General features: G+C 35.9%; 3 protein-coding genes across 3 annotated transcripts; 1 reads left to right on the top strand and 2 right to left on the bottom strand.

Annotated features, from left to right (window-relative positions):
- The first annotated feature begins 1,118 nt into the window (after positions 1-1,118).
- LOC124937723 (SCARECROW-LIKE protein 7-like) lies at positions 1,119-3,004 on the top strand. The gene has a single exon (XM_047478042.1). It carries the CDS (start codon positions 1,317-1,319, stop codon positions 2,898-2,900), a length of 1,584 nt encoding a protein of 527 aa, XP_047333998.1. The 5' UTR covers positions 1,119-1,316; the 3' UTR covers positions 2,901-3,004.
- Positions 2,935-8,682, bottom strand: LOC124937722 (vacuolar sorting protein 39-like). The gene is made up of 12 exons (XM_047478041.1): positions 8,171-8,682; positions 7,774-7,985; positions 7,509-7,640; positions 7,282-7,425; positions 6,826-6,938; positions 6,120-6,555; positions 5,144-5,473; positions 4,651-4,872; positions 4,063-4,305; positions 3,531-3,974; positions 3,358-3,456; positions 2,935-3,282 (listed from the first exon to the last, which is right to left on the bottom strand). The coding sequence occupies exons 1-12, from the start codon at positions 8,613-8,615 to the stop codon at positions 3,082-3,084; spliced, it is 3,021 nt and encodes a 1,006-aa protein (XP_047333997.1). The 5' UTR covers positions 8,616-8,682; the 3' UTR covers positions 2,935-3,081.
- A 10,327-nt stretch (positions 8,683-19,009) lies between these two features.
- Positions 19,010-26,360, bottom strand: LOC124938158 (nucleolar protein 6). The gene is made up of 26 exons (XM_047478539.1): positions 26,115-26,360; positions 25,865-26,026; positions 25,109-25,274; positions 24,884-25,000; positions 24,673-24,806; positions 24,417-24,576; positions 23,728-23,795; positions 23,238-23,336; positions 23,041-23,156; positions 22,493-22,667; positions 22,268-22,378; positions 22,114-22,192; positions 21,882-22,025; positions 21,685-21,798; positions 21,375-21,496; positions 21,209-21,291; positions 21,027-21,139; positions 20,828-20,948; positions 20,598-20,735; positions 20,408-20,504; positions 20,184-20,309; positions 20,014-20,106; positions 19,821-19,926; positions 19,610-19,743; positions 19,443-19,532; positions 19,010-19,345 (listed from the first exon to the last, which is right to left on the bottom strand). The coding sequence occupies exons 1-26, from the start codon at positions 26,259-26,261 to the stop codon at positions 19,202-19,204; spliced, it is 3,159 nt and encodes a 1,052-aa protein (XP_047334495.1). The 5' UTR covers positions 26,262-26,360; the 3' UTR covers positions 19,010-19,201.
- Between the last annotated feature and the right edge of the window lie 836 nt (positions 26,361-27,196).

Below are 27,196 nucleotides of genomic sequence, written 5' to 3'. Positions count from 1 at the left end.
TAGACATGCATATTTATTTATTTTGATTATTCACACGAGATAACTATTTAAGTTTTTTTCAACCTCCATATAAATATGATATAAACAAATATTACATTTTAAAAATACTACATAAAATTTGATTTGATTCGCACTTCAATCGGACAACAACTAGACTTAGGATAAGAAATCCGCTTCTTTATATTTAGTTTTATTGAGTAGTGTGACCTCACTATATCATTGTTTATATATATATACCTTAATGTGGTAGTTTTCTATTGGCTATTTTAGGAGTTATTTTAATCGGTCTAACCCCAATCATCAGGGAGATCAACATATAAATTATTTTTAATATGGTATTTGTTTTTTGTTTTTTCACTTTTATTGTCTTTATTTTATGTTTTATCATAAATAAAATCATTCTGTTTTCATATGCAACAAAATTAATAGTCAATTTATTTTGATAACACCGTTTAATAGAAAAAATGAATGGTTTAGACAACGAAAATATGATGAAAGTAAGGACATGAATCCGACATGGTTGGTCGGTCACATGTAGGGGTGTTCATCGATTCGTTTTCGGGTTATTCAAGTTACTCAATTTGAGTTCTTCGAATTTTTTTTTTTTTAAGCAAATTCAAAACTGAACCGAATATTAAAATTTAAATTTGATTTATTTGAATTCAGTCGGATATTTGGTTTATACCAAATATTGAACATCCCTAATCACATGTAAATGAGAAATAAAAAAACTATGTCTGAAAATAATAATAATAAATAAAAAAATAACAATGTTTGAAAAAATTATAATGTTCGAAAAATTTTTATCCCGATAATGACCATATTCAGGACATTATCCGACATGGCAATTTCTTTTAGTATAATGTCACCTTCAGATTTGTAGTATTACTTTTGTTAAATAGTCGTTTTCATGTCACCCCTCTTAATATAATTATATAATAGTTGAATTTTTGAATTTTTTTATATAAATATAAATATCTATTGAATTGCCTGAATTAAATTTTAAAGTAATTTAAAAAATATATATTGTTCATGATTATTTAATATATAAATAATAGAGTAGGAGTATTTAATAGAGAAATAGGCACAGACTTTTGGTATTAAATGGTCTCCATTCTCTCTCCTAGTAGCCGTTGTTACTTGTTTCTGTGCCTTTTTTGACTATTATCTTTCTGACTCACTACAGTAGGATTCTCTTCTCTTCTTCAGATATATTATTATTATTATTATTTTAACTAACATTATAAACCTATGATTCTTCTCACACACTACTGATCATATAACTGGTCTTTCCGGCGAGATTTTCACCGGAAAAAATGGCGTTTATGTGCTCAGACAGTGGAAATCTAATGGCGATAGCCCAACAACTTATTAAGCAGAAACAAGATCAAGACCAGAAACAACAGCTCTGTGAAGAACAGCAAATTTCCGACGCCGCCGCCGCCGCCTCTGCAACTCTCGGCCCATTCTCACTCCTCCAATGGCCCTCCTCCGACATATTTCAAGTCGCCGGAGATTCTTCCTCCTTTCAATTTCCATCTTTGGACCACCACTGTCTTGATTTCGACTCGGCTGCTGCTGACGAATGGATGGATAGCCTTATCTCCGCCGGCGATTCCCCTCAGAGTTCGAATCCATGGCAGACCAACATTGACTTCAATCAGTACGTTTACGATCCGTTGGTCAATTGTCCGACAAACTTCACTTCTCCGCCGCTTGATCCCAATCAGTTCATCTTTCCGACAGAAAAGTTGGGTCCATCTTCTCCACCGACAGAGACCGAATCTGAAGTTGATTCACTCAAGCCACTGTTTAAAGAGCTAATTGACTGCTCGGAGATGGCAGATTTCGATCCCGGCAAGGCCGAGAAGTTGCTGGATCGACTCAAGGACTCCGTCAGCCAACATGGAGACCCGTCGGAGCGAGTAGTCTTCTACTTCACTGAGATTCTTCTCAGTAGAGTGTCTCTGTCCCACTGGCCGGAAAACAAACCGACCATCTCCACCACCCCAGAAGACTTAACTCTCTCTTACATGATCCTAGACGATGCTTGCCCATACTCAAAATTTGCGCATTTTACTGCAAATCAAGCAATCCTAGAAGCCACTGAAAAGGCGATGAAGATCCACATCATCGACTTCGGCGTTGATCAAGGAATTCAATGGGCAGCTCTTCTTCAAGCCTTGGCAACCCGACCTGCCGGAAAACCAGACATGATCCGTATATCTGGTATCCCATCGCCAGCTCTGGGAAACTCCCCTGCCGCAGCTCTTAACACCACCGGCAGACGACTCCGTGATTTCGCAACTCTACTAGATCTAAACTTCGAGTTCATACCAGTCTTGACGCCAATTAAAGAACTCAACGGGACAAGTTTCAAAGCTAACCCGGACGAATCACTGACAGTAAATTTCATGCTTCAGCTTAACAATTGGCTTGACGAGACAGATGATGAAGTCGACGCAGCTCTCCAATTTGCGAAATCTTTGAACCCAATCATCATCACCTTAGGTGAGTACGAAGCGAGCTTGAACCATGTTGATTACCCAACCCGGATGAAGAACGCATTGAATTACTTCTCGGCAGTGTTTGATTCACTCGAGCCGAATTTACCACGGGACTCACCTAAGAGGCTACAAGTCGAGAGTCTACTCCTATATCAGAGAATGGCCGGAGTAATGGGGAGAAACAGAATGGAGAGTAAAGAGAAGTGGAGAGTCCTAATGGAGAGAGCCGGTTTGGAACCGGTTCGATTAAGTAACTACGCAATGAGTCAAGCCAAGCTGCTTCTAATGAACTACAATTACAGCTGGTCGTTCTCTATTATTCAATCAGAACCAGAGTTTCTTTCTTTAGCCTGGAACAAGGTCCCCCTAATGACTATATCCTCGTGGCGTTAGATTGAAGAACTAGTATAATTTTGAAGCACAATTCTCTAATAGTGTGTCTAGTTTCATTTTCGATGATGATTCATATATATGGTTCATATATTTTCAAGATTGTACATGATAAACTTATTTGAACAAACAATTAATTAATTAATTAATAGTCAGCCACCAACCTGAAAGATTTGTTTTTTCCTCATCTTCTCCGTCTAGGATTGTTCTTCACGACAGCCTTCATGTTCTGCGAGTCTCTAAAGCATACTAAATGCACTAGCGTTGTGCCGTTAGGATAGACTGCAAAAACGCTGGTGCCTATCTTCTTGTTACAGAGCGAACACATACAATCACTTGTAATCTTCACTTGTGTTTTTCTATGTTTGTAAAGTTCGTCTTTCACCTGCAGGTAAGCAAAAATAATGTTCTTTACAAGCTCTTAGTTCAATGGAAAGTAAGAAAAAGTTGGTAAAAATACCTGCAGGTTTTCGCTTCCTCTTAAACTCTTGATAACAGACAGGTTTCTGTATGTTTCACTTGATTTTCTAATAAGAGGTCCAAGAAAAGGAAGAAAGTTCTGCCAAAGAACAGGAGAATGGTGAAGAACACTAATTGAAAGCAGAGACTTGGTCTCGAAAAAAAAACAAATACCTGAAGCTTAGATTCCCTTGGTAATAGCTTCAAGGCTTGAGCACCATTAAATCTATCCCATCTTCGGCTTAACAGATCAAGAACCTGCTCCAACATAATATTAGAGGCTCCTACTTCCTCAATAGTCCCGTCTGTGTCCACATCACTTCTCGCGCTGTCAATGCTATTATTACGACTGAAACGTTTATCCTCTGCACCTTCTATTTCCGCTATTTTCTTAACTGAGCGACTCCCTTTCAATTTAGACTTTGGAGAACCCACTCTCTGAAGCGATACAGGATTGGTAATTCGCTTCTCAATGTTTTTCGTCGCCCTTTTGGGGTTCAGATAGATTTGCAAAAGAGTAAGGTATATAATGCCGTTAGCCTTTGCAGAAGAATGTTGGTTAAGTGTGGAGTCATAAATGCGATCACAATAGGACAGTGCCAGCTCGGGAAGATGAAGCTACAAGTGTAATATATATGCCAAAACTGTTAAATAGAGATGTGCAAGAAGTGGGAATATAATACATAATATTATTAACAGGAAATACCTTATGGACATGTATAGATAAAGCAAGCTCGTGCTGGTTCATTTTACCCAATAAAATGGCACGTTCTTCATAGAGGGCGTCTTTTGGAAGACGATGCAATATCAAGTCAGGATTATACCCTGTGATATTCTCTAAAGCAGACAGTAATTTCTTTCTTGTTGGGGAATAATCTTTCTCATCCCATTTCTGTTGAGTGCTTAGGTCAGCATACCAATCAAGAACTTCAGAGAGATAGATTTGTATCTGTCAAATGTAGTAGAGTTTGAACTGTGTTAATTTTGACAAAATTGTTATCTTTAAGCTCCTAAGCCTTGTTTGATGGAAGGGTTATTTGGATTTAATCATCAATTAAAATACCCTTTTAAATAAGTAAAGATAAACGATATTTTAGTCATTGAACCCTAATAATTCATTTTTTCGTCAAACAAGGTTTTTCCCCGAAAAATCAGTTTATTTAAAAAAGAAAAAAACTACATTTATAGAAAAAGAATTTGTTTATGATGAGTACATCTCGTGAAAGAAATACTGTTACACACAACAAGTGACTGTCTCAAGTTGTACAACAAGATAGGAAACACAGACTCTTACCATTTCAATTTGCAGATTTCCAGACATTCCATTTTCATTCATAGAGAGCATAAGTTCTAAATATGTTGTCTGCAGATTTGGAGCATGCTGCTTTAAGTAAGAGTTAACAAGATCGGCTGGAATGTTTCCAGACAAAAAAAGCTCAATTGTTTGTGTTGGACATCTTTCAAGCACAACCATTGATGATCCCAATACTAGCATGGGATCTGACACACAAAGAGGCTGCATAAAAAATTCATAATAAAAAAAAAGAGTATAAGTCTAAGAGATATCTGAATCAGAAATTGATTTTGTGTTCGTATGTATTGATGTTTGTCTCACAGGACAAAATTGTTCACCCCTACGGAAAGAAAAAAAGTTGGCAAACATAAACAGATGGACCCTCTGATCATCAACAACAAAGACAGATTTGATCTCTTTGAATTAAGAAATCAAAATTTCATAGAAGTTCATTGATATCTTCTTTTTATATTTCAGTGGAAACTAAACTTACCTTCAGATACTCAATGATCATCTCAGGTTTGAACTTCTGAGGAAGCTCAGTTTTTGACTGGTTTGACATGGATTCTTCTACCAAATGATGTAAAAGTTTAAGAGCTTCATCGTGCATTGAGTTGCTTTTATACAGCTCAAGTAGAGAGACGTACTCATTCTTTTTCTGCAGAAACTCTTCAGAAATGTTTACATCACAGTAATTAAGACTTTTAAGTAGCTCTACTGCAGCTTTAGATTGTCCAGTCATGATAAGAGCTTGGACTAGCGCCGTGTCCAATATTGCTGCCATTTCCCTGGCACCTGAACTAATGGTAATATTCATTCGAGCCTACATAAACAAACAACCATAAGAATATAGTTAAATATCCATTAGTTGACAATATATGAAATCTATGTTTGTTGCCTTTTTCCAGGAATCCTAGTGGTCGTGACTGATTACATTGTGAAAATGAAAGTATGAAACACATTTGACACCCAAAAGGATAAAACAGGAAAATTGTGGTGGGAAAATCCAATTCAACTACATTTCACATATGCAGGTAGTATTATCTATAGTAATCGTCTCTGAAATTCAAATTACTCATGTAAAAATGAATCCAGATTAATGAATTTTTTTTCGAGAAACTTAGTGTGAATTTTCATAATTAGTGATAAGAAATACTTTATATGTCCACATTCAGATTCTGATGATTCTGACAGACTGAAAGTTATCATGAGAATTGCAATTTAAAGAAGAGTGAATGTAAGTACAGAAAAAACATCATTTACATGGTAAAATAATTATGTGCATAGTAAACCACATAAAGTCTTTGAATGGAAATTTCAGCAGAATCCACTTAGTTAGTATCCACAAATATGACACCCACATGTCCATTTAATCATAATCACCAAAAGCACATGAAGAGAGCTAAATACTATTTTATTGACATAATAGAATCAACCTATGGTGGCTAAACTTGTGTCATACCATATACCTTTGTAGATTTCTTAGAACTTCCAGCATCATAAGATAAAAAGTTATCTCCAACAGCATCTGAAACAACCTCGTCAGTTCCTTCAGCAGCAGCTCGTTCAATTATACTGTGTCTTTTCTTCTGTAAGAACTTGATAAGGGCCATCAGAGTGTTATGGTTCAGTTTCTTGGACTCAAGGGTCGTGATCTCTTCAGAAACTATCTGAGTTGCAGGTAATGAGGATTCCATATCATCTGACAAACCAGATAAACTTCTAGAGAGGAAGGCAGACTCTCCAGTTATATCCACAATTTTTTCCGGTTCTGAAGTTGTTGCCAATTTGGGAATGGTAATGGATGGATACATAGAAAGCACATATGTGATTCCTACTTGAGATGCTAGAAAATGTTCCATGGCTTCTTCATAGTTCCCATTCTCAAACAAAGAATGAGCATATCTGTAGATACAGAATTGCATTATACAATGACTCCTCTATAAATGAGTCATGTTCTAAGTTAGATATCTGAGTGTAAACTTTTTAGTGCACTTTTATGCTCCAGTCAAGCAATGTGCCGATCATGTTTAACTAGACTTCTAGTTACACAGCACTAGAACAAAACTTCAGAGTTGCTACACAAGCCATTTTGTCAGTGATAGAATTTTAAGTATAAGCCCTAAACAAAACTGAAAGCAGAAATATCCTTATTGTTCCACACCATATCCTCACCTTATATGAATTGACTGCTCTTTAGAAGCTCGAAGGCTTGACTCCTCCAGTGGCAGTAATTTACATACAGCCAAAGCCTCGTCAAAATTTCCTGATGCCGTTAATTGCACAATCTGCATGAGAGAGAAGCATAGTATTGCTACTTAGAAGATCATGCCATTTTTTTACAATCCATGTTATACATTTCAAAGACAAAAAAAAATTTGAGTGTTATGGTGGCAATTATTTAGTTTTCTATAAGCATATTCTTCCAAGCATGTATGGCAAATAAAGATATGAAAATAAATACCAAAAAAAGGAGAACTTCAACTGAAGTTAGAAGTATTAACTTTGATTGTTTACTCTCTTCCAGCATTGATAGGAATAAGCTGATGAAGGATTAAGAAACAGATATATGCAAGTTTTAACACAAAATACTTCCTTGTTTATTAAAATCTCAGTCTCACAATCAAGTACCTGAGCGCCAAGAGGAACAGGAAACAATCCATAAACAGTGTTGTCCAGGGCAATAATTATGGTATTGGAACCTTCACGAAGATGCCGGACATTGCGAAGAACAACAGTCTGTATCAAAGGATAAGGATTTCGGAGGGACCGTACCTGCAAAGCTCAACTATGAAATTGTGTAACAAAGAAAAAATGTCCACGAGAAGCATGCGTGGTTTGGTAATTCATTACCCTACCTCAACATGTCTTGGTAGGAGACCAATTGCATACAGATTCTGTATAACAATGGATGTAGGAGCCTCAGACCAACAAACTCTGCCTTCTTGCACAAGTTTCCCACCTTGGTCAACAAGCACCCCAATATTATCCTGGAACATGCGAAAAAGTCATTATAATCCTGAATTAAAAGGTAGAAATTTCACCTTACACATTTTGAGCCAAAAGATACAAAGAAAACAAAAATGTATATCACATAATAGTGGAATGCAAATAGGATAATACCTTTCCTAACAGTAATTCTCCGGATGGAAGAGTAATCACCAATGGTGGGGCAGTTCTTCCAGATGGGAATACCTGGGATAATGCACCATTTGTGGAATTAAGTATCATGTATTCCCTTTTAATCCCCAAACAAATGTTCTCTCCACACCAAGACAACGACTTGACCGTATCAGGAACACCAAAGTCTTTGACCTCCACAAACCCTCGACCTCCTAAATATCATATAATCTATTAAGTCTAGTTGAATAGCTTGATATAGTATCTTAACTTCTTTATCGGAATAGCACAATTTGGATCTATAACATCATTTTTTTTAATGTAATACAATTATAAACATACGAAATGGGAATTATTGATTGAATATCAAATAATAGCACATAAAATTCCGCAGCATTACCGTCGTGTCTGAAAATGCACACCCTCTTTTGCCTAGCGAAGCACAAGAATCCTCTCCGATCATCCCACGAGTAGACATTCGCACCTTTTGCTTTGGTAATAACTGCGAAGGTCTCCAAGTTCGGGAGAAGGTGAAATGCGATCGACTCTGAGAGAGAAAGTAACAGTTCCCTAGAGTCAAGAACCTCCATCGCCAGAAGCGGCTTCTTAGAGAATCCATTGACAGTTCTCTCCAATATATATGGCTCTTTCAGCAGCTCAAGGGATTGAACATTTCGATAATCAGGCTGTGGAGAGTTCTCGGAGCAGACGGATTCAGGGGCGTAGATCCGAATTGATCCATCTGAACAGCCGAGAAATATCTTAGAACCAAAGGATTCGACGGCATCTATCTTCGTTGGACAATTACGGATTAACTCGAAGGAATCGTAAGCATTATGCACCATCTTACCTGTTTATCTCTCTCTCTCTCTTACCTCCCCTCCGGTCTTCTCTGGTTGTGATTTCTGAAACTGGCGCCCCCGCCACGATGATACATAACGAAGTAGTATTATGTGCATTTAAAATTGTTTTTTTTATCTTATAGATAATAAAATTTAAGTATATATATTAGAGCATTTATATGTAAATTTAAAATAAATAATATAACTTTAACAATAACAAATAGAAGGCAAAAAAATATTTATACCATGTTATAAAATCTAGAAATAAAGCAGTAACTTTTTATTTATTATGTACTATATTATTTTATTTTATTAGACTAATTTAAAATTTGTCACAATTAATTTATTTTTGTTTTTGTTATTCCCTCGACAAGACAAGGCCTAGTTTGAAATTAACTTTTTTGTTCTCAATTTTTATTATGGTTTAATAAGAGGAAATAAAAAAGAGATTTCGGTTATTCGGATTTGGGTTATTAAAAAAATTAGGAAAATTTCCGTGCAATGCACACGGATAAAAATAAAAATAAAATAAATTAAATAAATTATAATAATATATATTCAATATGTAAAATTCATAATAAATCACGAATAATATATTAAAATAAAAAATAAAACATTTTCATTCCATATTTTATTCACTTCGGTACAATAACTTATTTTCTCACATTTTTCATCACATATTTTTTCCGAATGAATCTCTCATCTCGTGACTTTACACTTTCACTTTGTCAATCAAATATTTGATTCATATTTTTTTTAATAATTAGCATCGTGACCTCACACTTTGGTCAATCAAATATTTGATTCATATTTGTTTAACCACTTTAATTGATACCGGCCTATTATCCATCGACAAACCACATCTCAATTACATTTGGTTAAAGGGCTGTACTTATTTTGTTAGGTTGCAAGTTCGAAACATACAAATAGCATTTTTAATTTTATTTTTAAACGCTTTAAATTTATGGGCGGGTTAACTCACAATCCGACCCAAGTATCCATTTACTCTCACATATATATCCAAATTAACCACAACTCTCGACCCGGCAATCCGGACACTTTAAAAATTAAGCATCATTATATATATATAGATTAGTTAGTTAAAAATTTGAACTTTTATTGTTAAAATGTCACGCGTTTATCAAATTTGGTGTTAAATCTAAAATACAAAATGTTGTTAGCTTAGTTGATTAAGAGATTGTATTTATTTGGCTAGGTTACAAGTTCGAAACATACAAATAGAATTTTTAATCCGACCCAAATATTCATTTACTCTCACATATATATCCAAATTAACCACTGGTCTCAAACCGGTAATCTGAACTTTTTAAAAATTAAGCATCATTATATATATATAGATTTGGGATAGATGATGGTTTTGAGAATATGATGATTATTTTTTAAAAAAAAATTACAATATTAATATATAGAGAAATGATAATATCAACGAATGAGTAGCGAAAGCAAGGCAACGAATCTACGTGGCCTTGCCAGCTAGGAGAGAGAAAAAAAAAGAAAAAAAAATGAAAAAAAAAATAAAAAAAAAAAGAAAAACGTTTCAGTTTCCCCCTTCTTCTTTCCTCTCTCTTTCTTCTTTTCATTTATTCTTTCCGGCGATTTTTCTCTTCTCTGGCGATTTTTCTCTCCGGCGGCGGCATCCCCGACTTCTTCAACTTTATTCATCTTCTTTCTTTCGATCGAAAATGGTAGGTCTTTTCCTTCGGGTATTTCCGTTCACTTCACTGTCTGCATTCGTGAATATCTTTTCTCTTTTTCAGGCTGGTGGTCTAGGTACATCTCCAAGCAAGACTCCAAAATCTCCAAGGACAAGGTAAATAACATCTCCTTTAGAATCCTAAAACATTTTAATGATTTGAAGACCGTTTAGGTTTTTGCGGTTAGGGTTAGGGTTTAGGGTTAGGGTTATGGATTTTTATGATTCTGCTGATTCTAATGATTTTAACGATAGAAATGGTTGATTATTTTGTGTTTATTTGCTTCTATGTGATGATTTATGTGATTTTTGATATGTTTGGCTGTTATGGGTCCCGAAAGTGTTGTTTCGGGGACCCGAAAGTATGATTACATAGTCCAGAAATTTGATTTTGATATGTTTTTTGAATGAACGGTCCCGAAAGTGTGGTTTCGGGACCCGAAAGTGTTGTTTCGAGACCCGAAAGTGTTGTTTCGAGACCCGAAATGTGTTGTTTCGGGACCCCAAAATTGAATTTTGATGTGTGGCTGTTATGAGTCCCGAAAGTGTTATTTCGGGACCCGAAATGGGTGGTTTCGGGACCCGAAATGGTTAGTTTCGGGACCCAAAATGGTTGGTTTCGGGACCCGAAATGGGTGGTTTCGGGACCCATAAATCTGATTTTGTAATGTTTGGCTGTTATGGGTCCCGAAAGTGTGGTTTCGGGACCCGAAATAGGTGGTTTCGGGACCCGAAATGGGTGGTTTCGGGACCCATAAATCGGATTTTGTAATGTTTGGCTGTTATGGGTCCCGAAAGTGTGGTTTCGGGACCCGAAATGGGTGGTTTCGGGACCCATAAATCGTATTTTGTAATGTTTGGCTGTTAAGGGTCCCGAAAGTGTGGTTTCGGGACCCGAAATGGGTGGTTTCGGGACCCGAAATGGGTGGTTTCGGGACCCGAAATGGGTGGTTTTGGGACCCGAAATTTAGATTTTTAACTTGTTTTCTCTTGGTTTTAACTTGCTTTAACTTTGTTTCTCTTAGATTATCTGTTTCATGTTTTTTAAATGTTTATCTTTTGTTTTTGTAGGGCAAATAAACGTAAAAAGAATGCCCAAGAAGCAGCATCTCCCAAAGCAGTTCACAAATCCCCAAAAGCTCCCAAATTAGTTCCAAAATCCCCTAGAGCAGCAGCTCCCAAAGCAGCCCCACACAACCTTTTTTTAACTAGGACATCTTCTTTTGACCTTTTCAATCTTCTCCAACTTCTGTCTAATGATCAAAAGGAGGCTGTGAAGTCAATAGGCTTTGGCCATCTACTTTCATTATCACTTTCAAAATGCCCCGGGGAGATATCCCGTTATCTAGTGAGGCAGTTTGACTGTGATAAATGTTCTTTCACTCTAGAGAATGGCGAGGAAGTGAAAATCGAAGAAGAAGATGTTGAAATGGTATTGGGTCTCCCCAGAGGGGAGTTGGACATTGTAGAATATCAGAATAACGAGACTGATGACAAGCTGAAGGCATTTAGGACTCGATGGGGTAACCCTATTAATGTCGCTCCTTTAGTGACTGTTATGCCGACGAAAATGATTGAGAACAAAGCTGCTGACAACAATTTTAAGATAGACTTCGTATTATTTGTTGTCAGCTGCTTTCTCTGGTGTGATCACCTAGGTCAACTATCAAGGTACTATCATTTTTGTTATTTCATTTGCATCACAACTTATATGACATGTTAATAAATCCTCAAATATGTTTTTTCCCCTTGCAGGTATAGAATTCTGAAATCTATTTCAGATGTTCATAATATCAAGAAGTTCAATTGGTGCAAATTTGTACTTCAAGGATTAGTTCAATCATGCGCAAAAGTGAAGGAGAATGAAAAACGACATTTCCAAGGACCACAAACGTTCCTTATTGTAAGTTATCCGTTAATTAATTTCTCTGTTTGCAAAAATAATTGGTTTTAATTAACATATGTTTGTTTTCAGTTGTGCTACGTGTATAGGGTGAGCAACCCACAACTGGGAGGAGTTAATGACCGTCGATTTCCAATACTGTCATGTTGGAATGACACGACTTTGAAGTTTAGACTGGATACGGAGTTTGAAAATGGAGGATTCGGACGAGGAAGCGTTGTGGGACGAATTCCACTACCGGGGATGTGGGGGGAGAACGATGAGGAGGATAATGATGTGGGGGATAATGATGAGGAGGATATGAATGAGGGGGTGTCTGAGACCCCAAAGGCGGCGACAGCAGCAGCAGCAGAACCTAGGAATAGGTCACCACCTAGGAATAGGTCACCACCTCGGATGAGGCCACCTAGGATGAGGTCAGAACCAACGCAATCAACACCTACAAATCAAGGCCTACCACCTATGAATATAACACCTATTAACACGGCAGGTCCGGACGTTGATAAACTGACTTTTACAGAGAATTTGGCGTGGATTGCTAAATGTACGTTGTTTATTGAAAAAGCCACGAGAAGACTGGAATCTTTAACTTCAGGCTGGGATGCAACGCCAATGTATGACAACGCCATCCACGTAATTTATAGAGCAATGGACAGTAATAAACCTTTTAGGGATGCCATGCACAGATACTTCAAAGATCGAACACCCACTGAGGATGATGGGGTAAACGATCAGGACGCTCACACTGAGGGGGCTCACACTGAGGGGGCTCACACTGAGCGTGCTCACAGTGAGGGGGCTCAAACTGAGCGTGCTCACAGTGAGGGGGCTCAAACTGAGGTAGCTCACACTCAGGTGGGTGTTCTCGAAGAGGAAGATGAAGATGAAGTACCTGAAAAAGATGGATCTCCAAGAAAAAGAAGGAGAAATCCAGTGCGACATATGAAAATTCCAGCACGCCTTAAATCTCCATACATGACGCAGAACAAGCCGACGAAGATCATCGAGCCTGCCCCTCAAACTCATGATGTCGCGGGAAAAGAATTGGTTGCTTCCAAAAAACAGAAGAAATATCCCATACAGAAATATCCCATACATATGATGGAACTTCCAGCAAGCCTTCAATCTCAATATATGAAGAAGAACAAGCAAAGAAATCTAGAGTTCTATCATTATGTCAATATGGAATACCGAGATGAAGTCGTTGTGGGATTCATTTATGCAGTTGATTCGAATGCCAGGTAAATCAATATTTCATAGTTTGTTAAATCATGTTTGTTTGGCTGAATTAATGGTCCCGAAAGTGTGGTTTCGGGACCCGAAAATGGTGGTTTCGGGACCCGAAATAAGGTGTTTCAGGACCCGAAAAGGATGGTTTCGGGACCCGAAAGTTTGATTTTTAACTTGTTTTCTTCTTTATCTGGTTTCAGCAAGGAAGTATTCTATGTATCCAAGCTTACCAATATCAACATAGAGCAATTTCAATCAATGAAAAATGAATGCCATGTTGAAAGTGGGATAATTGATGCATGGGAAAACATGATCACTCTTCACTGCAAATCAACTTTCGACTCGAAAATAGTTTTTTCGACAGTCGTTTCTGTAAGTCTCTATATCTTTCATTGTTGTTTAAACCAATTATCTCTTATTCTGATGTTGATTTCATTTGCAGGACTTTTGGAGAATGAAAGACCTTTTCATTGAAAGATTGGTTGAAGAAATGAGAATTTTCGAATTAACTCCCGAACACATGAAAACTGCTAAGCTGGTAAGTCCTTTTTTATATTATCTGATTTTTGATTATATGTGTCATCTGAATCTTGGTGATATTCTTGCAGATATTTTTCCCAATTTTATATTAAAATCACTATTATGTGGTTGTCATCAATATGCGAAACCAAGCAATTGAAGTCCTCGACAACCTCCCACTGGACCCAGATATTGAATGGGATGATAAATATGTCACAACTCGGCAACTGGTAACGTTGAAGTCTTTTTTACACATAATGTATTGACTTCTTTGAAAGTGTTTATTAACTTCTTTGGTAAAACAGGTACAGAACGTTGTGGACTACTTCCAAACTATCGACCAAGGGATCGCGGATAAAATTGCTCAATTCCCGTTCAATGTTTTGAAATTACCTTGGCAAGACAGTTCAAATAAAACGGATTGCGGAATATACTGTATGAGACATATTCATTGGTACACGGGCGATACAAATTGGAATTGTGGTATAACGATAGAAAATGTAAGTTACATATTTTCACATTTCATTTGTTTTACAAATCTTTAATAACCGCTGAATTATAATTTCCTACAGGCAAGGGGAATGCTTGAAGCATTGCGAGTCAAATACACTGCAATGATCATCCGTTCAAACTTAAACAAAAATATCCAGAACATCTTAAAGAAGTTTGTAGACCTTTTAAAAGTAGAATGTCCTGAAACATATAAGTTGTATGATAACAGCAACTCTTAATTAATTTAGTACATTTTTTGTCTTCAATTATAATCATGTATAAACTAAGTTAAAACCCAAGTATAAACTAAGTTAAAACAAGTTAAAAACCAAGTATAAAGTATGTTAAAAACCAAGTATAAAGTAAGTTAAAACTAGTTAAAAACCAAGTATAAACTAAGTTAAAAACCAAGTATAAAATAAATGGTTTCGGGACCCGAAAGGTTGTTTCGGGTCCCGATATAAGGTGTTTCGGGTCCCGAAATAAGGTGTTTCGGGACCCGAAAGGTTGTTTCGGGACCCGAAAGGTGGTTTCGGGACCCGATATATGTGGTTTCGGGATCCGAAATATGTGGTTTCGGGACCCGAAATATGTGGTTTTGGGACCCGAAATATGTGTTTTCGGGACCCGAAAGGTGGTTTCGGGACCCGAAATAAGGTATTTCGGGACCCGAAATTAGGTTTTTAACTTGTTTTCTCTTGGTTTTTAACTTGCTTTAACTTGGTTAGACTATCTTCGTTAGAAATGAAAGGACAATAATGATAAAAATGAAATATTCAAAGTTATAACATGATCAAAATAAGTACTATCTTCGTTGAATGTTATCACCACACGCATGATCTTCGACATATACTTGAGAGGACAAAAGTGATGTGAAGGATAATTGAGTTGAAAGTGGATCATTCCATTGTTGTTGTTGTGTTGAATCCAAAACTGTAGATGTTGTGGCCGTATTTCCCTTCTTTTTTGATCTCGAAGTCTTGGGGATTTTTTCAATTAAAGATTGTTTCCTCTTTGTTGGTGGTCGTCCTCGACTTCTAACTTTCTTAGGAGAGTGTATCAAAATGGATGTAGCGGGAGATTGAAATGGAGATGGAGATGGAGATGCTTATGTGCTTTGATCTTTAGATGCTTCAGTGCTTCCATGGTTAAGTGACATAAACTGTTCCATCAAGCCTTTTATTCCGTTCATCCAAAAAGAACAAGTTACTTCCGATTTTACTCCAACTTGTTGAACCTCTTGCATCAATCGAGTTAGACTATTGTGACGTTTTTTTTCTTCCACGGACATATCTGAATCATAAATGTTGGTGATATTTTGATACCCACGCTTAATATCTTTACACCACCGGTCCATTATATAATACATTGGTACCTCATTCACCCTCATTTTTTTCAACACAGCCATGATATGTCTACACAAAATACCTCTGAACTCAAACAATCGACATTCACATTTCACATTGCAATCCTTTTCGGTGTAATGTACTTTGTAAGAAACATCTCTTAGATGTTCTCCATTAACCCCCAACATGATTTCCTCAACTCTAAATATAGAAACTGAACCTTCCTCTTCAATGACTGAGATGTCGCACAACATCAAACCTCTAACTTCTACTTGAACCAATCTAAATATATCTGGAGTGTATAAGTTTTGGTATTGCCTTTCGAAGGCAAATCCACTAACAGTTGGTATCAAAGAATTAAACGATTGGAAATCCAATTTCTTTTCTCTCTCGATATTTCTCAACAGAGCCCTATCATATTGCTCGACAAATTGTTTGAGGGATGTTTTGGACTGCACGTAGTCATCAAAGAAGGCGTTCATACTTTCACTCCGTTGAGATGTTGACATCCCGGCCCAAAATTGTCCTTTGACATAAACAGGTATCCATTTAGATCTTTCCAAATACAAAGATTTCAACCAAACATTATCTTCCAACTGATAATCTTCAATTAGTCTATTCCAATCCTCTTCGCATTGTTGAATATTTATGGAATTGTATACAATGTTTTTCAGCCTCTTCTTTATTAGATGGTATTCAGTATGGCTTCCAAGTTTTATAGGAAGTTTCTTCATTATATGCCACAAACAAAATCGATGATGCGTTTTAGGAAATACCTTCTCAATTGCAATCGCCATGGATCGACATTGGTCTGTGATTATGGCATTGGGAGGTCTATCATGCATACATTCCAACCAAGTTCTAAACAACCATGTGAAAGAATTTGAATCTTCACTTGACAATAACCCACATCCAAGCAAAATGGATTGACCATGATGATTAACACCAACAAACGGAGCGAAAGGCATGTCATAGCGATTTGTCAAATATGTTGTATCGAAAGAGATAACATCATAAAAATCTTCAAAGGCAGCCCTGCACCTACCATCTGCCCAAAACACGTTTTTAATTCGGGATTCCTCGTCCAAATCAATAAGGTAGAAGAAGTTTGAGTTCCTGGTTTGCATTCTTAAGAAATAATTAGTGAGTGCTTCAGCATCCCCAATCCCTAACCTCAACCGTCGTGCTTCTGTAACGTAATTTCTACATGTCCACTCATCGAAAGACATGTTTTCATACCCTCCAGCTTCAACTACAAGTGATTGAAATGTTTTGGCCACAGTTATTCCAGCTTCATCGTTTGTATCCAATCTTCTCTTTACATTTCCGTCAATTACTTTGTAGAATCTAACATGACGTATTCTCTTAGGGCTTAAAGAATGGTTGTGCTCAAGAGAAATACTTGTTATCACATATTCCCCTTCATTTCGAACAACAACATTAATCTTTGCTTTACAATCTGTCTTCGTTATTGGTCTAGGCTGATGAAACTTGTTTTTTGACTTCGATTCTTTCAGAAAACTCTTGGCACAACCAACGCTGAAGTATTTCCTCTTACCACCTACATTTTTGCTCCCTAATTTGGTAATGCCGAATCCCGTTAAGTGGGCATATGATGTGTAGAATTCAAGAAGTTGTTCTTCGGAGGAAAATGTCATTCCAACACTAGGAATGTGACTGCAAAAATTAAGTGAAACCGTAAGAAAAAAGTCCATAAACCACCCATTTCGAGTCCCGAAACCACCCATTTCGGGTCCCGAAACCAACCATTTCGGGTCCCGAAACCACCTTTCGGGTCCTGAAACCAACCATTTCGGGTCCCGAAACCACCTTTCGGGTCCCGAAACCAACCATTTCGGGACCATTTCGGGACAAGGAAGAACCCTTTCTTGTCCTGAAACCAACCGTTTCGGGACAAGGAATGACCCTTTCTTGTCCCGAAACCAACCGTTTCGGGACAAGGAAGGACCCTTTCTTGTCCCGAAACCAACCGTTTCGGGACAAGGAAGGACCCTTTCTTGTCCCGAAACCAACCATTTCGGGACAAGGAATGACCATTTCTTGTCCCGAAACCACTAGATCTGTTCAGGGTACCTTTCGGGTTCAACATGGGTGGATCTGTTCAGGTTAAGTTCTTCATCTACTGGGTTGTTCAAGTTCGGTGCTTCGGTTTCCTGAAAATTCAAACAGTTTAAATCCATAAATACTTATGTAAAATGTAAACCCTAAATCTGTAAAATCTAAACCCTAGATCTATAAAATCTAAACCCTAGATCTATTCAAAAAATAAATAAAGATCCTTAAAAAGGATACCATGGAGAAGTAAATGCTGCCGTAGAAAGAAATAAATGCAGCCGGAGGAGAGAAATAAATGCAGTCGGAGCCGGAGAAGAGAAATAAATGCAGTCGGAGCCGGAGAAGAGAAATAAATGATGTGTTTCAGAGAGAGAAAGAAATGCAGAAATATGAAACCCTATTGGGTGAAAGAGGATATGCAGAAATGTAGAAAAAAAAAATTCTTTTTCTCTCTCCTAGCTGGCAAGGCCATGTAGGATTCGTGGTCTTGCTTTCGCTAACCCTTCGTTGGGTTTATCATACCTCTAATATATAATAATAAAATAAAAAATAATAATTAAAAAAAATATTTTAATATTTTATTTAATAAAAATAAAATATAATAATTAAAAATAAAGAATATTTTAATATTTTATTTAATAAAATTGAATGATATAATAAAGAGGGATGTAAAGTTTTTTTTTTTTTTCCGGTGTTATGATTAATCTCAAAAACATTATTTTACTCATTTTTCATGTATCGAATCATTAATTTATTAATCAAAATACTAAAATATTATTTATTTTAAATTATTATTTTATCATTTACTCTTTTTACCAAAATAAAAATTAATATAAATCCTCAAAATCATGTCAATAATTATTTTATAAATAACCAAAGTTTTTGAAAAATCGGATTAATCTTGATCAAATAAGGGCCAAAACAGAGGACTTTACAATGGACACAAAAATAAAAATGGAAGACAAAGGTGAAGCTGTTAGGCTGGCTATCTAGCTGTTGAACCCATCAATCCATGATGAAAGTGTTATTATGGGTCCAAACTTTTCTGAAAACTAAAGCATCTGGTCCAATCACATTTGGATGAAAAATCTTACAAGTTTTAGTTTCAAACTAATCTCAAAACTAAATATGATTTTTCATTTGTATCTATAGAATTAAACAAACTCGATGATTGACCATTTAAATAAATACAAAAAATGCTCAAGCATAAAACAGGTCTCAATATTACATGAATTTAGGAAAGAACAACTTCTAAATGTGAACCTATGCCTTAACAAAATTGTCTGCCACTATTAAAGGAACTTCAATTTTACTTGGTAGGCTGTTGTTGTTTTGGAGCCTTGAGGAGATGAACACTTCTCACAAATCCTTTTCCGATGCTGCCTACATTTTTCAGTACATCCATAATATCCTTCTCTTCCTCGTCCGTTTCTTCATCCCCGCGTTTCCTCTTCTGCACAATTGTTGACCAGAATCATTTAGGTTTTGAATAATATCCAAAGCCGTAAGTCTTACAATAAAAAAAACCAGTGTTTCTTTTAAGGTTATACCTTTGAGGAGTCTAATCTTTCCCACATCAGCCCAACAGCATCACCACCAATAGAATCATACCAGACTTTAAACGTGTTCGGGAACTCCTTCTATAATACCATAATAAGGATACTTTAATTATACAGGTAGAGATGAAAAAGTGTATCTTCTTCTAGTGTGTACATACCTCCAAGTCTCCAATAAAGTATTTCAGAGGATCAAAGTTAACCAAAAGATTCTCCTTTAGTTTACCCAAGTTCCCTTTAGGTAATAGGAAAGGGTGAAAACTCTTGCTTGGCTTCCCCGAAACCACATGTTTCCCTAACACCACCACATTTCAAATTTAAGAATAACTGAACCACAAACATTATCATGCAAAAAAAATACAAATGAAGTACCTTGGTTTAGCTCGGATGGGAAAAGAAGGCGTTGAGGGTAAGCCAATTTATCCCGGTGGAGAAGTACTACAGCATCATAATTATTTAAAGGAGTCCGGAAAATGCACTACAAAGACAGATTTCAAGAAAAACAAAACAATTAGACTAATACAAATCTACAGTTATCAACCCCGCGTGCTGAATTCTCTCTCACCTCCCATCTACTGGAATCAAAATTATCTTGTGAGATGAGTTTTGTCAAGTAACTAGCGCTGCTTCTAGCATAGGCTGCGATTCGTTTAAGCTCCTGAATGGAAATACAAGTCAAATCATGTGTTCGTTAATCAAACGCCATCAGAGAGTAAACTTAGAATGGCTACATACTGTTGTGGTCGGTGATAATCTTGTCCAAGCTTCTGATGTCTTGTCATAAGAAGTAGCCAAGAACATTGATGGACTCATAATTCCCGGCTTTTCTTCATTGGATTTACGGTTTACCATAAAATTGTCCTTTCAAAGAAATAGCCAAGTACATGCAAAATATACAGAAACGTAAGCCAAACATTTAATAGATGTGATTTGTGGTGCTTGAGATAGAAACTACTTACATTAATTTCTTTTTCATCCTGAGGTGTCAAATCACCATTGATATCAATAATTAGAGGAGAGAATGTCCAGTCATATTCTGATAATAATCTTAAAAACCTGTTAACATGTGAAATTGGACAATTTAGTAAAGCAAGCTACAAAATATGGAATCAGAGTTCTTGGCCCACATAAATAAGGGAGGAAGCCTACCTCAATAACCCAGTAATTCTTGAGCCCGGAGCACAAAATGGCATAGGCTTCAGGAAAAGATGAGCAACTAACAGCTCAACCACTTCTTCCCTCAACAGTGACGAAAAGAGATGAGCAGCTACCCACCGTTTTGCAAGCCTTCACAACATAAAATTAAAGCTAACAAAACAGCAAAAAAGAAGCCAATGATAGAGCACAATTTGTAGCTTGATCCAAAAAGCAATTCTCACCGAACAACTGGACCAAATATAGGGTAAAGACCTTGTAGGCCATTAATCATGCTAGAATGTTGGCCACGAATATAAAGAGAGCTGTCTGTGGAAGGCACGTGCCTGGTTTGATTGCTTCCAGCTATAATCAAAAGTGGAATCGGAGTAAATAAGACCAATCATACTAATGCACATTCTTGGAAGAGGGAAAAAATATTACCTTGCCTCAGACCTCTCTCATGTAAAATTCTTAGACTAAACGCATATCCAGAAGTAAAAACAACCACATCCTCCTCAGTGGCATTACATGTCATTCCCCACAAATTCTGAAGACTGGCATGAACATTATTCGACGTTAGTTTGAGGTAATAACTCTCAAAAATAATTATCACGTTAACCCACCTTTCTCCAATTTTTAGAAGGAATGCAGATTTTGTCTTTTCCAGGGCTATGTCATCCTTTGGCCAGTTTCCAGATCCTTCCAACTATAAAGTAAGACAGAAGGTATCAGTTTGTGTTATTGTTTCTAAAATATGTAAAACTGCGTCAGGTTAGATAATTCTCATGCCTGAATCATGACTTCCAAGGGTTGTAAGCAGGTTGAAGTAAGCTGCTTCTTTTTTAGATTGACACCCTTCTCCACAGCTACAGGATGAGGCTCAGGTGGGAAGACAGATGTGTGCCTGAAAGCTGTCACATACAGTACTAATAAAGCATCTGTACAAATTTAATTCAACCTCTCTATGAAAGAATTTGAATTGAACTAATGACCATGTAGCATGCAAAGGAGAATCTTCTGAATGGAAGAAATCTTTCTATGACATGACAGAGAAGACAATATGACACACCCACCAACAGAAAATCGATTAGAAATAAACCTGGGTCTAGAGGCTGTACGCTTGTTATCTTCAACGGAATGTCACTAAGAAGACGTAAACGCTTTGATAGGATATCAAATGCCTCCATTAAACTTGCGGAAAAAGCTATTGGATCTGAACAACAAAGAACATTTTTGTTCAGAAGACATGCAAATAAAAGGACAATTCAGAAACAGAAAGCAGCCAAATTATGTCACCTTCAGCTCCATAAAGAAGAGAAAAATCAAGTTGGTCTGCAACAGTTGTAATATTTTCTTTTGACAAAGAGAGATGCCTCCCCAGAATATGCTCAGAAATCTTTTTTATAATTAAATGTCGTTCCCAAGGTTTGCATACCCAGACTGCAACAGTTACAGATTAACTAGTTAAATAATTGCTAAAGGGACAATAGAATCCAAAGCTAAGACAAGCATGTCCTAGATGCCTTACCAGTGCTTTCTGCAATTCGGCCATCCTTAAACCTACGAAGTTCCGCCTTATCTCCCCAGAACTTTCTGAACTTGACTGCCTATAGTAAAGTAAAACATGGGAATCAAAATAAATATCATTTATCACACTAAGCCTCATCATTAAGCAACCTTACCTCGTCTTTATTGTCAGCATTTGGACCTATGTCAACCACTCTCAAAGCTTTCTCTGGGGCTGCAGCTAAAATCCCAATAAATAATGGCTCTCTATCAAACATCGAGACACCCTAAAATTATTAAGACAATTTTAAAAAAACAAAAAAAATAACTCAGCACAAGAAAAAATTATAATCAAAACTGAATGATGTTATAGACATCAAAAGATCAGCAAGATCTCATACACTTTCTAAGCTTCCTCCTGAAATGGTATTTCTCCAAAGAACACGGATGAACTTTGCCCTATCATCAAATGCTTCATGCATGAGTGCAAGAACCTCCTGCTCAACCAACCTCCAACATTCATCATCGAGGCAAAATCCTGTTTTATATTCTTTGGAAGCTCCCTTCAAGTTTAATCTAAGGGAGCAAAATAAGATAGGCAAAGAGGTATATAATTAGTGAGAGAGATGAAATATGGTTCCCTCATTTTTTTCATGTTTCTAAGTTTATGCTAGCTTCCATCACCACAAGATTTATCACCTACTCATACATCTCACTCCAAAACATTTTTCCTATGCACAATTAACATGGAGAGGTAAAGAAAGAAAATTACTGCCGATATCTAACTAAGAACGAATATAAAGAGAATAAGATGTGGCAGACTGAGAGACATAATGATATTTGTATGTTTTGTTAGAGGCCTATCTCAAGGAGATAATTAATAGAAAAATTGTTTATTTGTGCAGTTGAAGAAGCTTCCAGTCACCAGTGTGAGATAAGAAGAATGTACCTAATACAGTAATCGTATTTAGCAGGGAAGTCAAGTTTGCTCATGAAAAGCTCATCAAATCCACTGTCTCTACACTTATTAAAGCAAGTAAGTGCAAGAGCAGCCTCGCTTCTTAGCTGAAATAGTGAAAGAATGATGGCTTCATTTTCTTCAAAACAGAAAAGTAGAGATGTATAAAATCTATAAACAATAAATACCTCCAGAAAAGCATTTTTGGTCATGCGTGATGCGAAATTAATGCCAGATGAAGAATCCAACATAACAACTGGAAATGATGACATTGCCTTCTTCATCTCCTGCACACATAGGTTTTCAAATGCTCTACATTAGAATGTGTAAAATACATAGTATGTTCCATGAGCAAAAATACAGAAACAACAATAGAAACTGTTTTCAAGAGGAGACTAAATGTCAAAAGAGAGCAGCTTCATGTGCCACCTCAGTATTGGTATCCTTATATTCTCTGTATACTCATCCTTTCACCAGCAGAAAGATATGCAGTAGAAAAAAAAATACACATCTGTGCATTAATATAATTATTTACTAGACTACAGCAACGTCTAGAATTCAGAATAATGTATTGCGAAGAAGCTTTAGGTATTATAGATTGAGTTATATCCGGAATATTGAGAAAATCAGGGGAATAAGAACACAAGATGCAATATACAAGATTGAGAGGCCACATACCTCAGTTAACACCTTGCTCTTTCCTTGAGGATGAAAAATGAGACCACTATCCCATACCTTTGAAGTAGCTGAAGAAATAAAATAAAAATCAAGAATACTAAATAACTCGGAGATCCTGAATTATTGGCATCGTTTAAACTAAAAAACAACTAACTACTTTGGAATGCAATTGCAGCACTCTGGCAATGTCAAAGAGATTATAACATCTTGGATAGTTGCATCTAAGAGTAAGTAGCTTTGACCTATATCTACTCTTTAAGTAATGAAGTAGCCACTACGTTTGTACACTATATGTCAACCTTGTTTATCGGCAACAATGAACAAAGAAGAAATAAATGGAGAATGAAAGGAATTTAAAAGGTTGAATTATCGATGCAAAAGATAACAAAGAAGAGTAGCATCAAAATTAAGTGGATGGTTGATTGTACTGTCAACGTCAAAATATAAAAAATCAAGTGACATTTTTTCAATAACAAAGTAGAAGGATATTCTTCAATAGCACATAAGACAGGATCACCACACAAAACAATCAGTCGTCATAAGAATGTAAATTTCTTAGCAAGAGGATATAATACAGACTCCATCTCCATTAAAAGAAGAAACATGAAGTCAGGTGAGTATGAAAAGATACACAAAAGAATAATGAGCATGAGATAATTCAGATAGTAAGACAAAAAAACTGTGCATACCAATAAAGTCCATTGTAACACGAAACATCTGCATTGCACTCATTGAAGAATTAAACCGGTTCTTTCCAGATTTTGTTGCAAGGTATGCTACTATAGCAGATATTAGGAATCCGTTCAATCCATCATGGGTGTATATGGAACTTCTTTGCCTAGCCCAAACCTACAACATCATTAAAATGCAGGGTGAGATTCTAGCCACAAGAAAAAACGATACAGCTGCATCAGAATTTCAAACTCGGAAGATACGATCTCATACTTTTAGCAAAATCAGAGCAGCACCTAGTTCTTTCCATCCTGAGAATGTTTTCTTGATGAATTCATAAGTCCCCTCTATACAATGGTCCTCAAGTATACTAATATTGTATTTTGGCGTAGGTTGAAGCGCATCTCCTTGCAAATTTCCAAAAATTTACTTTCAGCTATCATGGAGATTAAACAAGAAATTGATTCAGGATCATATATATTACCTTCATTTAGAGCGCGAATATTGTTCCGCTGCAAGCTCAACTTTGTAACATCAAATACAGATGTCACTGTTGGGATTATCCTCATACAAAATCCAGGTAGTTCAGCCAGCTTCGCAGCTATTAAAAGAAGACAATGCAAAAAACAATATCAACTCAAAAATGTTAAGTTGGTATTGCAGAAAAGCCTGTGGGCTCAATAAATAAGACTGTAAGATCTAAAAATACCTGGATATAAAATTAACAGAGGCTTTCTGACTTCATTCTGGAAATAGGACCATTCAACCCTGTCAGCTATAGAAGAAAGATTCAAGTGCTTCTTGATGATCCCAAGATAAAGGCACCTCTTTCCATGGTAGCGATAATTGAGATAATCCTTTTCATGGAAACATTCCTACATTATCCAAAATTCAAATGCAAATTAGAATCCAGAAAACCTCACTGTGTGCTATTAATCAAGCAGCAACACGTAGTTCAAAGAATATCAGGTGGCTCGGCTACTTTGTCAGCAAGTATAAAAAGATAACGAGTATTTAGAAAGGGTTAATAATAACTGGTGCAGGTGGATACACTTTTTTGTGAGTTTTAATTTGAATTTGAGAAACCGTTACTATAGATAATATTGACATGTGTGAGGTTTAATTTGAATATTAAGATACAAAAACAGAAAAACAAGTCTTCCAATGGAGCCCATATCCAGATTAAGTGACTTAACACAGCTTTCAGTATTACAAGTGTGCAAACTCTGAACTCCTTTGTATAGCAACCATTTCTTCAAAAAATACATCCTTGTGGAAATGAAAAGGGGAAACATAGTGTAGCCTTGAAATAGAATGAACTTGTACAAATTCAAGAACTTCATGTATAACAACTAACAAGAAATTATAATTGTTTCCAACATCAAATAATAACCTATATAATTATTCGCCAAAACATGTGTTTCACATTTCAGCTACGAAAATATTAAAGGCAAGGGAAGATAACCTTAGGCATACGGATGAAAAGATCAACAGTTATATCCGGTTTCACCATGCAACGCATAGCATAACTTCCACCTATCTCAATCGAACTTGGTTTCTTAAACCTGAATTCCACTTTGTCGGCACCAATGTCTCTGATAAATCCAGGAACAACATCCGCCGTAATCTAAAACAGCCAAAAACTCACACTTAACGAATCTACTCGAAGAACGGTAAAATAAACAAAAGAAAGAAGAAGGAACATAGACAAAAACCTGCGAGTCTTCAGGTATTCCATCAATGGAAGCTTTAATTCCGGAAACGGTGTCGTTGACAAGCTGAGTGAACTCAGGGGAGTAGTCGAACTGTACATCTTTCAGAAGCTCGTTGGCCTTAAAGTCCAACCGGTCCGCCGACGACATTGATAGGCGTGGCTAAGCTACTGATTATGTGTTACGATTAGGATTGAATCCCTTCTAAAACCTAGCCTGAGAAATTATGGGAATGGAGAAAGAAGGCTGAGTGGTAATTAGGGTTCAGGTTTGAGAGGCGGCGTGGCGGGAGAATATTTATGTTCTAACTTCCATCTAATAATAGATATCAATTTCACCCCTATACTTTTTTAAGTTGTTAAAATTAATCAAACAAATTTATATTAATTTGATTTAAAAAATTATCAATTAAAAAAGTTTTTTATACATATTTTATCAATTAAATCGCATTTTTCATAAAATAAAATCATTTTCACTATTTATTTTGACAATTTTAAAAATTATTATAATTGTGATGATAATAATGACAAAATACTAATTTCTAAATATCATATATTAATCTCCTTATTATTTTTTGGAAAAAATTATAATCATTTTGAAATATAACTAAATATATATAATTGATATTTTTAATATAAAAAAAAAACAATCAGTCTCAATAATCATGAATAATTCAAATATTTTTTTATTTAAATTAAATATTAGCAAAAATAAAAGAAATTTTCAAATATATTATAATTTTTTTAACAAATTCAAATCAACTATAAATCTTGTTATTTAAATCATATATAAATTCTTATTAAATAATTGTTTAATGATAGCATAATTATTTAGGTTTGGAAAGTAGAAAATATATTAATATATAATAATAATAATAATATAAAATAGAGAGTATTTTAATATAAAAGTTAATAAATTGAATAATATATATTGATACTTGGGTCGGATTCTGGGTTGACTCGCCCATAAACTTAAAACGGTTAAAATAAAATTAAAAATGTTATAAATATGTTTTGAACTCGCAACCTAACAAAAACAAATACAATTCCTTAACCAACAAGGCTAATAACACGTTATATTTTAAA

This window comes from Impatiens glandulifera, chromosome 5, assembly GCF_907164915.1.
Source record: "Impatiens glandulifera chromosome 5, dImpGla2.1, whole genome shotgun sequence".
Classification (NCBI taxonomy): Eukaryota; Viridiplantae; Streptophyta; class Magnoliopsida; order Ericales; family Balsaminaceae; genus Impatiens; species Impatiens glandulifera.
Note: the sequence above shows the minus strand (reverse complement) of the source record. Positions and strands in the feature narration are given on the sequence as shown.

Excerpts from the sequence above, each read along its gene's own strand:
- LOC124937723 (XM_047478042.1), top strand. The coding sequence starts at position 1,317 with ATGGCGTTTATGTGCTCAGACAGTGGAAATCTAATGGCGATAGCCCAA.
- LOC124938158 (XM_047478539.1), bottom strand. The coding sequence starts at position 26,261 with ATGTCGTCGGCGGACCGGTTGGACTTTAAGGCCAACGAGCTTCTGAAA. Across the intron at positions 22,379-22,492 it reads CAGGAGGAAGCTTAGAAAGT|GGTGTCTCGATGTTTGATAG; the intron begins GTATGAGATCTT and ends TAATAATTTTAG. Across the intron at positions 19,533-19,609 it reads ACTTTATTGGAGACTTGGAG|AAGGAGTTCCCGAACACGTT; the intron begins GTATGTACACAC and ends ATGGTATTATAG.
- LOC124937722 (XM_047478041.1), bottom strand. The coding sequence starts at position 8,615 with ATGGTGCATAATGCTTACGATTCCTTCGAGTTAATCCGTAATTGTCCA. Across the intron at positions 7,641-7,773 it reads GAGAATTACTGTTAGGAAAG|GATAATATTGGGGTGCTTGT; the intron begins GTATTATCCTAT and ends CGCATGTTCCAG. Across the intron at positions 6,939-7,281 it reads CTGTTCCTCTTGGCGCTCAG|ATTGTGCAATTAACGGCATC; the intron begins GTACTTGATTGT and ends TCTCTCATGCAG.